The 14,206-nt window shown below is 38.9% G+C and overlaps 1 protein-coding gene across 1 annotated transcript in view; it reads right to left on the reverse strand.

Annotated features, from left to right (window-relative positions):
• Window positions 1-14,206, reverse strand: part of Lepr (leptin receptor) — a 100,460-nt gene that overhangs the window by 14,577 nt on the left and 71,677 nt on the right. The window contains exons 15-18 of the mRNA XM_032901686.1: window positions 13,798-13,980; window positions 9,515-9,610; window positions 7,925-8,030; window positions 6,804-6,879 (exon numbers count right to left, since the gene is read on the reverse strand). Coding sequence (XP_032757577.1) covers window positions 6,804-6,879; window positions 7,925-8,030; window positions 9,515-9,610; window positions 13,798-13,980 — 461 coding nt within the window. The remainder of the gene's footprint in view (window positions 1-6,803; window positions 6,880-7,924; window positions 8,031-9,514; window positions 9,611-13,797; window positions 13,981-14,206) is intronic.

A 14,206-nucleotide genomic window follows, 5' to 3' on the forward strand; every position in this document is an offset into this window, starting at 1 on the left:
TTGCTCAGAGAACAGAAATCTGGCAAATGATGAACCCTCCCATGGGGTGAGAAGGGTGAGCATAAATATGCTGTGTTCACAGGATCAAGGAACCACCAAGAGACAGCTCAACAGAGTCTGGAATGACAAGGGCAGTGTGCCAACAATCAGGACCCCTCAAAGAATTACTGATCATTAGTGACACAAACCTGAGTGCAGGCAGGAAAGTCTGGGAGTATGAAGTGAAAGGGGGAATCTATAGAGGAAAAGAAGGGGTCAGCAAGAACAAACTGGATCTCTACTTATTATGAGGAATGAAAGAAATACGGAAAAATCAAAGATACAATATTAAGTCATTTGTTTTGATTTTTAAGATACTATGTCATTATAAAGGCACTATTTTTTTCTAAGCTGAAGACTGAACTCACAGCTCCTACATTCTAGACAAGTACTCTGCATGAAGCAACACCACCAGATCTTTTATTCCTCTAGTTTGGTATGTGTTTATCATATGAAATTTTAAAGACAACAGGAAGTATTGTATACAAAAATATCTTGGGAGAAATATGTTTAATTACATGGTACTGCTTTACTATTTATTATCAGGGCTGACAGGTAACTAAAAAGTATATTTGAGAGTGAGTCTAAGAGAGTGGGAGTCAGTGGGAAAGTTCAGGTGCTCGTACTTGCCTTCCACCTTGTTTGAGACAGTGTCTATTAGTTTTCAACCATTGTTTCTATCAGCTATGGCCTGAAAACTTCCTGGAATTTTCTGTGCCCCTGCTCCTACTATACCCTAAGAGCACTGGGAATATAGACATCATGCCACTCTACCCAGCTTAATATTGGTTCCAGTGGGTCAAACTCCAGTTCCTTCTATAGTAGGTATTATACAGACTGAGACATTTCCAAAGTTCTTCTTTTTCTTTGAAAAGATTTTATACTGCTGCCTTTTTCACCTTAAACTCACATCTTTAGCTTAGTATATGTGGTGGTTTGAATTAAAGTGGGTCCCATAGGCTCATATGTTTGCATGTTTATTTCCTAGTTGATGATCTGCTTGAGAGGATTAGGATTCAGGGATATTGCCTTGTTCAACCAGGTATAAACTTGTTGGAGAAGGTCTGTCACTGTCTTGTTCTTATCCTAAGACTATGATGGATGCTAAAATGGAAGAGTTAGATTAATGGCATTGGCAGAGGAGATTCAAGGACAGTCTAGTATTGACTGTGTCATGTAGTTATTATTGATATACGATAAAAACAAAGCAAGTGAGGCAAGGAAAAATACAAAATATACAGTTTGAGTAGAAAAAGACCAATCAGTAAAGGTAACAGAGCTAAGTCCTGTGCTCAAGGAAATAAAGTATTTAAAGACACTATTCTATTTAGTTTGATTCTAAACAGAAAAAAAAGAGGAGTGGAATTTCAGGGCAAGATCCTACCCAGTTAAGTTTTGAACTTATGAAAAGAAATTAAAGGAAAGCTTAAGTAGCACAGAAATCCATCAACAACTGAAAGTTTATGCAAATACAATACAAAAGAGGGCCCAAGTTGCAGCCCCAGCAAGCAGAAGAACTGGCACCTTCAGTTATAGAGTCAAGGATACAGGAAAGGAATTATAGACTCTTACTCCAAGCTTAGGAAAAGCTAATGAGACCAAGCATTTGATGGAGAAGCCTTTTGCATGGAGACCCAGAAGGGTCATTGTGTGAAGCTGTGAAGATGAAGCCTGGATTGTGTTGCAGACCCCAAGATGTTAGAGATGCCAGAGTCACTGGATGCCTGCCGAGGAGAGCTCAAACATGGGATTGAACCAGCCTCAGAGAGAGAAATGTGTGGTAGTCAATGAAGCTAAAAGAAGTTGGACATATTAAGAGCTCTTAGACATCACACATGGAAGATTCAAAATTTGGACTTTGCCCTGATGGGTTTCAGTCTTGCTTTGTTCCAATAGTTCCTTACTATGAGCCCTTTCCTTCCTTTTGGAATGGCGATATATATTTTGTACTGTTGTATGCTGGAAATGTGTGATGTGATTTTTTTATTTTGATTGTACATGGGGTTATAGTTAAGAGATTTCCTTGAACCTCAGAAAAGACATGGACTTTGGACTTTGAAATAGTGTGGACACTATGAAAGACTAAGAAGACATTTAAATTTCGACTGAATGAATTTTAGCATTATGATATATGTATAAGCTTATGGTTGCAGTGGAGTGGAATGTGGTGGTTTGAATGAAAATTGCCTCCATGAGTTCATGTATTTGAATGTTTAGTTCTCAATTGATGAATGGTTTTGGAAGTATTACAAGGATCTAGAGGTAGGCCCTTGTTGAAGTAAATGTGGCAGTGTTTTAAGAGATATGTCTTTGGGTGAGCTCTGAGGTTTCGAAAGCCCACACCAGGCCTCTTTTTGCCTGTAGTATGTGGTTCAGAATGCAAAACTCTCAGCTGTGTTTCTAGTACCAGGTCTATCTGTGTGTAGCCACATTCCTCGCCATTATGATAATGGAGTGACTTTCAGGAACTGTAAGTAAGCCCCTAAATGAATGTTCTCTTTTATAAGAGTTGCCTTGATCATAGTATCTCTTCACAGCAAGAAAACTGTGACTAAGACAGTATAACTTTTGTTATAATACAAACCAAAGGAAAGGAAAAAAATTTTAAAGTAGACGGAATTAATTTCAAAAAAATCTTAAGAGATTAAATGCCCAGAATTTATAGGTATAGTGCACATTCGTAAAGAGCAACGTTCATGAAAATCAGGATTCAAAGAACAAAATAGTTTTATATAAAAGACATTTATTTACAATTGTAAATATTAAAAAACACCTTTTTAAAAAAACTACTGCATTTTATTTTTTAAAATAGTTTCCCATTTGCTGTTTGGTGTGCAGTGTCTAGGGTGTATATATGCACAACTATTCATTTTTCCATTTATTTTTTAATTGGATATACCATATTTGTTCATCCATCATTTGAAGGCCATTTGGATTTTTTCAGGTTCTGGCTACTATTAATAACTCCTATATGAATATTCATGAATATTCATGTGTAAGTTTCATCTTTTTTGCTAGATATGTTAAAATGGATTGTTGACTCCTGAGTTAAGCTGGGAAGAACTGCCAGGCCCTTTAAAAGGCCAGCACTGTTTTTACATCCCCACAGCTGTCTGAAAGCCTAGGTGTCTGTGGATTGGTGTTTCTGTCCTTTCAGTGATGGACATCTCACAAGCTGTGGAGAGCACCTTCTGATTTTGATTTCCATTTCCCTGATATCTAAAGATATTGACTACGTGTTCCCTTGCTGTGATGGACATCTCCAAGCTGTGTAGCCTACCTTGTGCTCTTGACTTGCACTTCCCTGATGTTTAAGGATGTTGATCATTTATTCACTTGTAAATACAAAGGAAATTTTGTGTTTTGTATATATTGTCTCTAGAAAAATGCACAGTCAAAGCTCATACCTATATTTTTTAATTGTATAAAAGTATATGTAACACACAACGGACAATTTCATCTTTCTTTGAGAGTTGATTTCATGACTATTAACTACATTATGGTTAAAATGTTAATATAAAAATGATGGCAAGGTTAACACAGTGTCAGAAGGATTTGTGTTTGAAACCAAGTTTTTATGAATCCTGGTTGGGTATGTGGCCAGCGCAGAATATCAACCCATCTTCAAACTGTCTCATCATTGATTGATTCTCGTTAGTTAGTTTGTTTTTTTCTTTGATTGTTTGGCATTTTTTGAGACAGTGTTTCTTTGAGGATACCCCTAGATGTCCTGAGATTTCTTTGTAGAATAGGCATGTCTCAAACTCATACAGATTAAAGGTGTCTGTCACCACCATCTGAATTATTGATTTATTCTTTTCCTTTATTTATTCTTAATATTATATCTTTGTTATGCCTTAGAAATACTTAAAAACTGTGACTACATATATTCAAAATGAGACAGTAAAATATGAATACATATACTAAAAATGAGAAAAAGTGTTTGCAAAGGTAAGAAGGAATTTCTCACAAATGAGGATCTCAAACCCCAATTTTTTTTTAATCTACACATGAGGGACTGAAAAGATGGCTCAGCAGTTAACAGTGCTTGCAGCTCCTCCAGAGGACTGAGCTTATTACCAGAACTCATATCAGGCAGCTCACAACTGTCAGTTCCAGCTCTGGGGCATCTGATGCCCGCTGCAGATTTCGGTGGGTACCTGCACACATATGTGCACACTCATAAATAAAATAATTTTAGGGTGATATTTCAATTAACTTAAAATATCTGCCAGATACCCTGCTAAATACAGCACCACACTTAGCTCCAATAGGGGAGATGTGAGGCAGCCAGGGAAGCCAGAGTCTAAAGGCATTTGACGGCTCATCCACTCTATATCCTCTAATTTCTGCCAGGCATTATCTGGAAAGGAAGAAACATTTATCCAGTACAGGTCCAAACTGCATTTGCTCAGGACAGACAAGCATTTCTCTGTCTCAAGTAAAACTTAAATTACTTTCTCACTGTAGTATGAAGAAAAATTGCCAAACGCCTTACTGGAGGGAGAGAGTTCTACCTTCTTCTTATCAGGCAGTCTAATGACTGACCTGATTCATCTGTTCCCACTTAGTGAAGCTTTCCCATATTTAGATAGAATTTAGTCATTTTTGGTTTTAAAAAAACACTCATATTTAAAAGGAAAATGTGCACAGTCTGTCAACTATGTTTCCCCTTGAAAACGTATTATCAGTTGACCTGCCAGGTGTCTACCCTTTGCATCACAGAGCCAGATACTGACTGGACACAAGCCAGATCTGACTCAAGTATCAATTTCTCTCCTCCCCCACCCCTCTTCCTTTAAACTTTTATCATTTTTCCCATTTTGTTTGTTTGTTTAGACACTGTTCCTATGTAACCCATGCAAGACTCAAAATCATTATGCAGCACTGGCTGGCCTGGAACTCACAATAATCTTCCTTCCTCACTTTTCCAAAAATTGATATGCATTTCAGGTGTACAACACAACCCCTAGGTCCAGTGTCACTCTCTTCCCTGTGCCCACTCATACCCATCCATGCTCCAAGCCAGGTTCCCGTATCCTAACCCACAGCACATTGTAGCCTATGGCTGTGACATTATTTTTAATGATCTACTATTCTTTATCTTCCCCACCAGATGATACATACAACACAGGAGAATATACAATTTTTCTTCTCAATATAGCTCTAAGGTCTAGCAACGAGATTGGCAGAGGACAGGTTTACAATGATATTGTAAGATAATAAAAATTAGTATGAATGAATATATGTGTGTAAAATGAACAGACATTACAAAAACAAAAGGACAAGTTCTTATTCCTTCAACCTGGCCACTCTGCTCAGCCCTACTCTTATTTCTTGGAGTGCAAAGATGATTTCTTAAAAATCTGTTCATGTAGAGTTGAGCAGCAATCTCTCCTTACCTATAAATGTGCACTCTGAGTCTACAGAACAAATGCACGAATGACAGATACTCACATCTGAGATATTACCACAATTGTGATAAATGTTATTATATGAATTAATTGTGAAAGAGAAAGAAGAGTAATGTTTTTGAAAAAAATGAGTAAAACTACCAAAAGAAAGGAGTCTATGGTTAGACAGAGGGAGAGTACAGCTGAAGGGCCAGAGGCATATGGCTAGCATTAGGAAAAGCAAAGACTAGATGCAATGATATTAGGATGACTAAACGCAAAGTTGCACAGTGACCTCTTTGAGAACAAGGTTTTGTTTCATCTGTTTGAAAAATGCTTCCAACAGAGCTGTTGGTGGCATGTGCTTAGTTCGTGGTGTGTACAGGAGCGTGTGCTTGTGCATTCATGAATAAGTTGTAGAGCAGTGCGATGTGGACTGCAAGTCATATGCCACTTGAATGTTGAGAGATTGGTTCAGTGGGTTGCAAATAGCACTTTAAACAAATGGAAGAAAGTTTTAAAAGCACTCTATTTTCTCTCCTCCCAGCAATTTTTCTCTTCCTATCTTCCAAGCAAGATGTTTTCCACAAATTTCATTTCCTTCATGTGTGTGTGTTGGGGACAGGGGGTGTTTGTTCTTGGCTGGAAGACAAAATATACTTCTACAAATGGAGAAAGTAACACTGATTCTGAAATAAGAACCTAACCAGTATAAGCATTGGGGTTTTTTCTTTCTCTCTCTTTCTCCCTTTCTCTCTCTTTCTTTCTTTATTTCTTTCTTTTCTACATTTATGACAGAACAGCCCAGGTTCAATACAAAGGCTGCATTAGTCTACAAGGTATAAATGTGAAGCAGTAACATAAAATAATAACATATTTATTATAACCTTTAAGTACTGCAAGTGTCTCCTACTCTCATCTACAAATCTCCATCACTCTGAGTTTTATTATGTTGTATCCTAAAGTCAGATTGTAGTGTCTAAAAATAACACTGTACTTGTAAGTCACGGTGAATTTTGAATAGCAGAAACTCATAATACTGATCCTAAACTTTTTGACTAAAGAAAGCCCTTTTAGTCAGTTATCTATTCTCCATCTATAATGTTCCTTCCTCTTGTAGTATTTATTTTTTTATGTACAGTGACGAGAAAAAAAAAAAAGACATCTTGTCAACTCTCATGTGATAAATGACTGAACTTTGTTTCCTCTGATCAAATCCAAAACCCAGTTATTGCTATAGACAAAGGATAAATGGAATTAATAAAGTGAACAGGACAAAATAAAGCCTTTTAAAGATGTTTAAAGATCTCTATGTAATAGAGTATCTAAACTGCAACCTTAGATATCTTGGGTAAATACTTAAAAAGTGACCTTTTGGAAATTAAGTCCTTGTGCCCAGGAACAATTCTTGGGGTTTGGAACATCGTCCCAAAACAACTTTTTCATTCTGCAAAGGAGAAATAAAGCACAGCGATTACAAAAATGTTCAGACTTAAAATATTACCATTTAACATACATGATAAGCATCAGCTCAGTAGGGTCAGATCCACATTTACATTTGAATCCACAAAATGTTCAATAAAATTTTATGAAGACCCTCTCTTATGCTGTGTGCCAAGCTCTGTACTCCCTTACATAAGGTTCGCTTAGAAAATATTTTAAACGGCCACTATATGAAATATGAGAAGTAAGTCCATGGGATATGGTACCACAGCACTCATTCAACTGAAACACAAGGTTGGATTGTGACGCCTTCCCTCCTCACTTGTTTGATAGAGGACTGAAGCTTTTGTACATCTGACATGTGTGAGATCACCCTGTGGTCTGGGTGTCTCGGCAGTGTGGTATGATACCCTCAGAGCCACCAGGGAACTTAAGGCCATTTATCAAACCAGACAGCTTAGAGCTTTCTGAAGCAGTGTGGAATCCCTGGAGCCCTGTGAGGACAGAGTGCTGCCCACTGCCATGATGGAATACATCTGGTTCACAGTGAAACAACTACTTTTGGATCTCATGGTTACACTAACACCTTCTCTCCCAACTGCAGAGCTTAAAGGCCATTTTTACCAAGTCTAGGAGCATACCCTCATGGATTTCCGGTTATCAGTCAGCTAATTCCTGAATGCATATACAAAACTTCTGTTGTTGTTTCTTTTGAAACAGTGTTTCTCTGTGTAGCTCTGGTTGTCCTAGAACTCAGAGATCCATGTGTCTGCCCCCTAGGTGCTAAGATTAGTGAAACACCACTCAGTTTACAGAAAAGCATTTTAAAGCTCAGTTCTGCCTTTAAGTGTACTCTTTCATATCGAGATGAAAAGGGATTTCCTGAAAATGACCTTCCTTTTCTGTCATTTAAATTGCATAGGGAATATATGCAAAAACCTTATTAGTGCATCTATATTTGTTAATATTGTGAGTTAGGGTTTATGTCAGACTTTTAATATATTTAAGTTACAATCTTTATGGCAAAAGCCCTTATCCAAGTGCAATACCTCTGGTGTGAAATTAACAGTGTTCCAAGCAGCAGGACACAAGAGGAAATAATTATCGGTACAATGACATACAGCCCTGCATCATTTTTCTGTTTGGCGATATCATCTGAAAGAGACATAAAACTATTCTGTAAAATCATGTTCAGGACACATTCTAATGCCACACATGTCTACAGTACTTCAAACATAAAGAAACTTGATAAAGGAGAAAAGAGGGGCTGCAGAAGTGGAACAGGGGCTAAGAACCCAAGCTCTCAGTGCTCTTACAGAGGGCTGAGCTCCAGTTTCCAGTAACCGCCGGGCAGCATACAACCATGTGTAACTCTAGTGTCAGGATATCTAATAACTGATTTCCTCTGGCCTCTGAGGTTATCAGGAATGTATTTGTTACACATGCATACACATTCAGGAAAACAGTCATACATGTAAAAATTAAAATAAATATTGTTAAAGGAGAAATGAAAATACAATGTAACCACTCTAATAGTTGTTTTTTCTAGTATTGTACTTGAAGTTAAGTAAAAACATTATTTAGCATGCTTTGCCCCGCTGCTCCATCTTTAAACTTTAGACAGAGCAGCAGTTAAAGCTGCTATGATGAACTGACCATCTGCTTCTGCAGACCCTGCTGCCAGCACCTGCCCATCTCCATCTTTTTAGCTATAGGCACACCTGGATCTTTGTTGCTGAAGGTCTCAGGTTATTTGCATGAGCCATTCTGGCATGATGTTCTTGATACTGCTTCAGCTACCACATTCAAGCCTTGGGGTGTGGCACATGGCACCCCAGCCTACAATGTTCTTCTCTTCTGTACTCAGACTTTGCTCGAGCACTGGAGCCCACAGGAAATCATCTCTATCCTTTCCCTGCCACATTTTAACTTTCTGACACTCACTGGATTTCCCTTCAAAGCATTGACTTGCACCTGGTGCTCTATCTTAAATAATGCATTAAGTGACCATCACTGCCCAGGCAGCGATGAGACTTAAGTTCCACAAAGACAGACTTATGTTCACCACTTGGTCTCCAGGCTAGGGAACATGCTCAACATATATTGTCCAGTAATAAATCAAGATGATTCTAGAAGTCATTAAAATGCTTCGCTTTGAATTCTATTATTGGTTTCTTTGGGTTTAATAACTTAAGAAGTAATAAATATTAAAACATGGGTAAGTGCAGTAATCCAAACAGAAGGTGCCTGCTGAATATAACTATCAAGTTTCCACATCAAAAATAAATAAATAAATAAATAAATAAATAAATAAATAAATTTCCTTGAACTACACAATGACACATGTAGCTCTTCCATGATCCTAACAGGAAGGGATTATCCAGTGGTAGCCTAACTTCTGACAAACCTCAAAGTATACAGTGAAAAGAAGAGTAGAGTAGGGTGAGGGAGTCATCTCAGTAGCAAAAGTATTTGCATGCAAACCCGAAGACCTGAGTTCAACCCCCAGGACCTGGAGTAGAAGGAGAGGAATCCTGGCCTCTACTTGGGTGTGGGTCACTTGTGCAGAGCATCAATACTCCACCTGTATCATACACAAATACATTTTTTAAAAAGAATGTACGTATTTTTTTTTTTACCTTTGGTGAAACCATTAATTGTCTTTGGTTTTCCAACTCCTTCCATAAATACTGGGTAAAGACTAAACTGATATTTCTCAATAGGAATAAAATTATCTGAAAAGAGAAAAAAGTTCATGTAAATTAAGAATAAAACCTATAGAGAAAACTGAAGGCTATTCTGTCTGAACATTAGTCATTATTTAAAGATTGGCTTGATGGCTATCTTAGTTAGAGTTTCCATTGCTATGAAGAGACACCATGATTAAGGCAACTCTGATACATTCAGATTGGGGTTGGCTTACAGGCTCAGAGGTTTAATCCAGTATCATCATAGCAGGAAGCATGGCAGCATGCAGGCAACATTGTGCTGGAGAAGGAGCTGAGAGTTCTGCATCTTGATTTGAAGGAACCAGGACAGACTGGTATCCTCAGGCAGCTAGGAGAAAACCTTCTTCGACAATGGGTGGAACCTGAGCATAGGAGGAGACCTCCAAAGTCCATGCCAACAGTGCCATACTTCCTCCAACAAGGCAATACCTCCTAATAGAAGGGCCAAGCATATTCAAACTACCACATTCCACTGCCTGGTCCCCATAGGCTTGCTCAAACACATGAGTCTACTATGGGGGCCACACCTAAACACAACATAATGCAAAAATACATTTAGCCCACCCTTAAAAATCCCCAAGCTTCCAGAGTCTCATCAATATTTAAAAGTTCAAAGTCCAAAGTTCATGCCATCTCTGAATTGTAATCCCTTATAAAACTGAAATCAAAAAGCAGATCAGATATATCCAACAAATGATAGAACAGGATATACATTACCATTCTAATGTCATAGCGAGGAAATACTGGACAAAAGCAAGACCAAAAACCAGCTAATAAAACTCCAAACTTTACGTCTCCATGTCCGATTTCAAAGCATCCTAAAGCTCTCCAACTGCTTTCATTCTCTGTGGGCAGATCTGCGATTCAGCAGCAACAAGCGTCATTCTTGTAGGCGGTTTCACTCCACGTTAGCAGCTTCTTCTGGCAGGCATGCCACAGCTTTGCCAACTAACACTTTGGAGTCCCCAAGGCAACTTCAACTTTAGAGCTTCTTATTCCAGGATCTTCTGGCCTTTTCCAAAAGGCTTTGGTCACATCTCAACCTCCTCCCTCTGTAGAATTCTAAGATCACGTTGACTGACTCCATTACTGCTGTTCTTGGTGATCACCCCATTGTACTGTCATCTTGAATACACTGGAGTCTTCCACAAAAACTGGGCTTCACCATGTACTGTCATCTTGAATACACTGGAGTCTTCCACAAAAACTGGGCTTCACCAATAGCCTCTCATAGGCTCCCATCATCATGCCAAGACGCAAAATCTTGGATGACCCTTTTGGTCCTAAACTATCAACTGCACCTGAGGCTTCAACTTCACCAATGGCCCTCCCTGGCCTCTCACAGTGCCAAGTCCCAGCTGCTCTCCATGACCCCTTCCTGCCTCCAAAACCAGTACCACCTGGGTGATTCTTATACATGAACAATTCCACGTGCAGCATGAGGTACAACATTGGCTATCTCTGGAACACAGCTTCTTTGCGATCTCAGAAAATACCTTCCCAGAAGATTTCACCTCTGTGATGCTAGTGTCTTCTTAATCACCACTAATTTCCTAGTCCAGATAACCATCAACTGTCCCAGTAACCCCTTCTATTCTTGACTCTAAAGCTAGAGCCTCATGGCCAAGGCTGCAGAGGTCCTCCAGGAGCTGGAACAAACCCTCTTTGTTCTATTACATCATCACCAGTATTCTGTTTTCCAACTCCATCTTTGCCTAAGCTTGGCTGTATTGGAAGTTGCTGTGTAGATAGACTTTGAACTCAGAGATCTGCATGGCTCTGTGTACGAGTTCTGGGATTAAAAGTGAGTACCACCACTCATGGATCTAAGCTTTTCTCTACTTGAAACTTTCTCTGTATCAGGCTGGCCTTGAACTCACAGATATGCTTGCCTATGTCTCCTGAGATTAAAGACATGTACCACCATAGCAGTGTGTAAGCGTTTCATGGCTTCTATTCCTAAAGATCTAGATAAAAAGGCTCTGTTTTCCAGCCTCAAAATCTGGATCACAGGTATGCCCTCCATTTCTGGATTGTAATTATTTCAGACTAAAAGTTCAAATGAAAACAATTACTGGGTAATAATAATGCCTAACATATGTAACTATTCCTTGTTCAACTGCAAACTTATAAACAATAACCTTAGCTGGATCAGATCTTGACCCAACATGGATCCCAGGATAGAGCTCTATTGAACTTCCGGGTGCCCTTTTATTACGTGAACCATATATTTTTTGTTTCCTTTCTAAGCTTGCTATACTTGATTGAAATGCTTCTCATGAAATTAAACCAGAGGACAAAGTCTATGCTGGGCTTTCCTGGGACTTCCTTTGTCAATGCAATTAATCCGAAATTTTTCACCTAAGCCTCAGGCAGACACTTCAAACAAGGACAAAAAGCAGCCACATTATTCACCAAAATATTACAAGAACGGTCTCTAGGCTGCATAATAAAACTCTTCTCTGAAATCTCTACAGCCAGACCTCCAGAATTCAAATCACTTTCTGCACCACTGCCTTCCATACACTTACTAAACTGGCCCATTATGCTCCCCTTAAAGCATTCTACTGCTTTCCAAAGTCCCCAAATCCACATTCCTCCAAACAAAAACATGGTCAGACCTACCACAGCAATACTATAATCCCTGATACAAACTTCTGTTTTAGTTAGGGTTTTCATTGCTATGAAGAGACATCGTGACCAAGGCAACTCTTATAAAGGCAAACATTTTCTTGGGGCCAGCTTACAGTTTCAGAGGTTTAAACCAGTATCATCATAGCAGGAAGCATGGGTGCATGCAGGCAAACATTGTGCTGGAGTAGGAGATGAGATCTTCTGCATCTTGATTTGAAGGTAACCAGGAGAGACTATCGGCTCAGGCAGTGAGGAGAAAGCTCTCTTCCACAATGGGTGGAGCCTCAGTATAGGAAGAGACCTCCAAGACCCAACCACACAGTGACGCCCTTTGTCCAACAAAGCAACAATTCCCAATTCTACCACTCCATATGGGCCAAGCCTATTCAAATAACGACAATGGCTAAAAGAATTTCAAAAATAACCTAAGCACTCCAAAGTTTGCCTGTAATGATCTTTGTTTTAAATTTTAAGTTTTCAAAACTCCTAAGACTTGTTTTCCAAGGACATGCTCCAGTTAGAGCCAATTTGTTCAAGTTCAAGGAACATTTTCTGTTGTTCCTGAATTTTCTACTCTAGGATAACATGTTCTCCCTTCTCCTATCATCCTCAAAGTAGGGAAGATTTTCTTCCTATGTGAATTTAACTTACTTAGTTTTCCCATTGAATGTAGTCTGCAAAGGTCATACAATGAATGGCATGAAGACAAAGAATTCTCTTGTGCTGTCTTGGGATCTAAACACATGGTACATGACAATTCCCACAGCAATGTTCAAAACAGATCTGACAGTGATTGTCATTGATACTAACGATGGGAGGACAGCAGCCCACAAATGGCAGAGCTCTGAGAGGTCTACATTCATCATTCCTCTGATTTATAGTATAAAGTAACTACCAACAGCACTGACCGTAAATGTGTTTCCATGCCTATAATTTAGAAACAAATTTAGCCTGAAAATAAATTGTAGGTGTTGAGTGTAAAAGGGAAGTGTGGGTCATCTAGATTGTGTAAGTAAGCAACCCCCGGCCTCCCTACTTAATCCTGCACAGTTCTGTCGGGCTCTGTCTAGAGCTGTTGCTGTCCTAGACGCTTACCTCTCAAAGAAACTGGCCGCTCTTGGAGAGATAACTCTGACCTAGGTCAGCATGTGCAAAGTCCTCGGACTTCCAGCCTAGCCCTCCCAGTCACTGCTTAGTGACATTATAATTGGGTACTGAGTTGGTAAGAAATTTATCATTAGACCTTTTAAGATATTAAAACGTAAGACAAAAGCAACATGAGCGCAACTAAATACCCTATGTACACTTATAAAAGGTTATATGATTGTCCCATTCTGACAGAACGAGTTGGGGAGAAGGTTTAGAACACCTGATTGCATCTGTGTAAAACATAAAAGAAAAATGCTCACAGAAATACAGCAAACATTCTGACCAGGCAAGAAGATTATAATTCAGTTGGAAGGTTGTCATCCTTATTTGAGGTTGTCATTAAATGCTTTATTATCAGAATTGCCAGTCTACAGTGTCATACTAATTAATTAAAAGCACAGTACACATACCATGGATATAATACTTGTTAACATTCGAAGGGATTCTAAGCCACTTCATTCCATCATCATCATTAAGGTTCTTCCATTCAATAACCAGGTATAACAGACTATAATCATCAGGTGACAGTGTCCAGGAAAGGATGACACAGCTGCTGCTCAGGGGATAAGCACTGAGTGACTGCACAGCATTCACTGAGGGGAAGAGAAGGAATTTATTTTAAATTCGAGATAAATGAAAATGTACTACCTGCATTGAGAAACAACCCAGAGGGATGAAGGAAGAGGCAGACAATGGATACAAATGGCACGGAGATCACACAAGCATAATGCGGGAGTCTATGATAATGGAGAAGAAAAGCGATTCTACCCAAATCTAAAAATACAAGTTTGATAGGGTCAAAATTGTTCTCAGCTGGAA

The sequence above is a fragment of the Rattus rattus genome, chromosome 1 (assembly GCF_011064425.1).
Source record: "Rattus rattus isolate New Zealand chromosome 1, Rrattus_CSIRO_v1, whole genome shotgun sequence".
Lineage (NCBI taxonomy): Eukaryota > Metazoa > Chordata > Mammalia > Rodentia > Muridae > Rattus > Rattus rattus.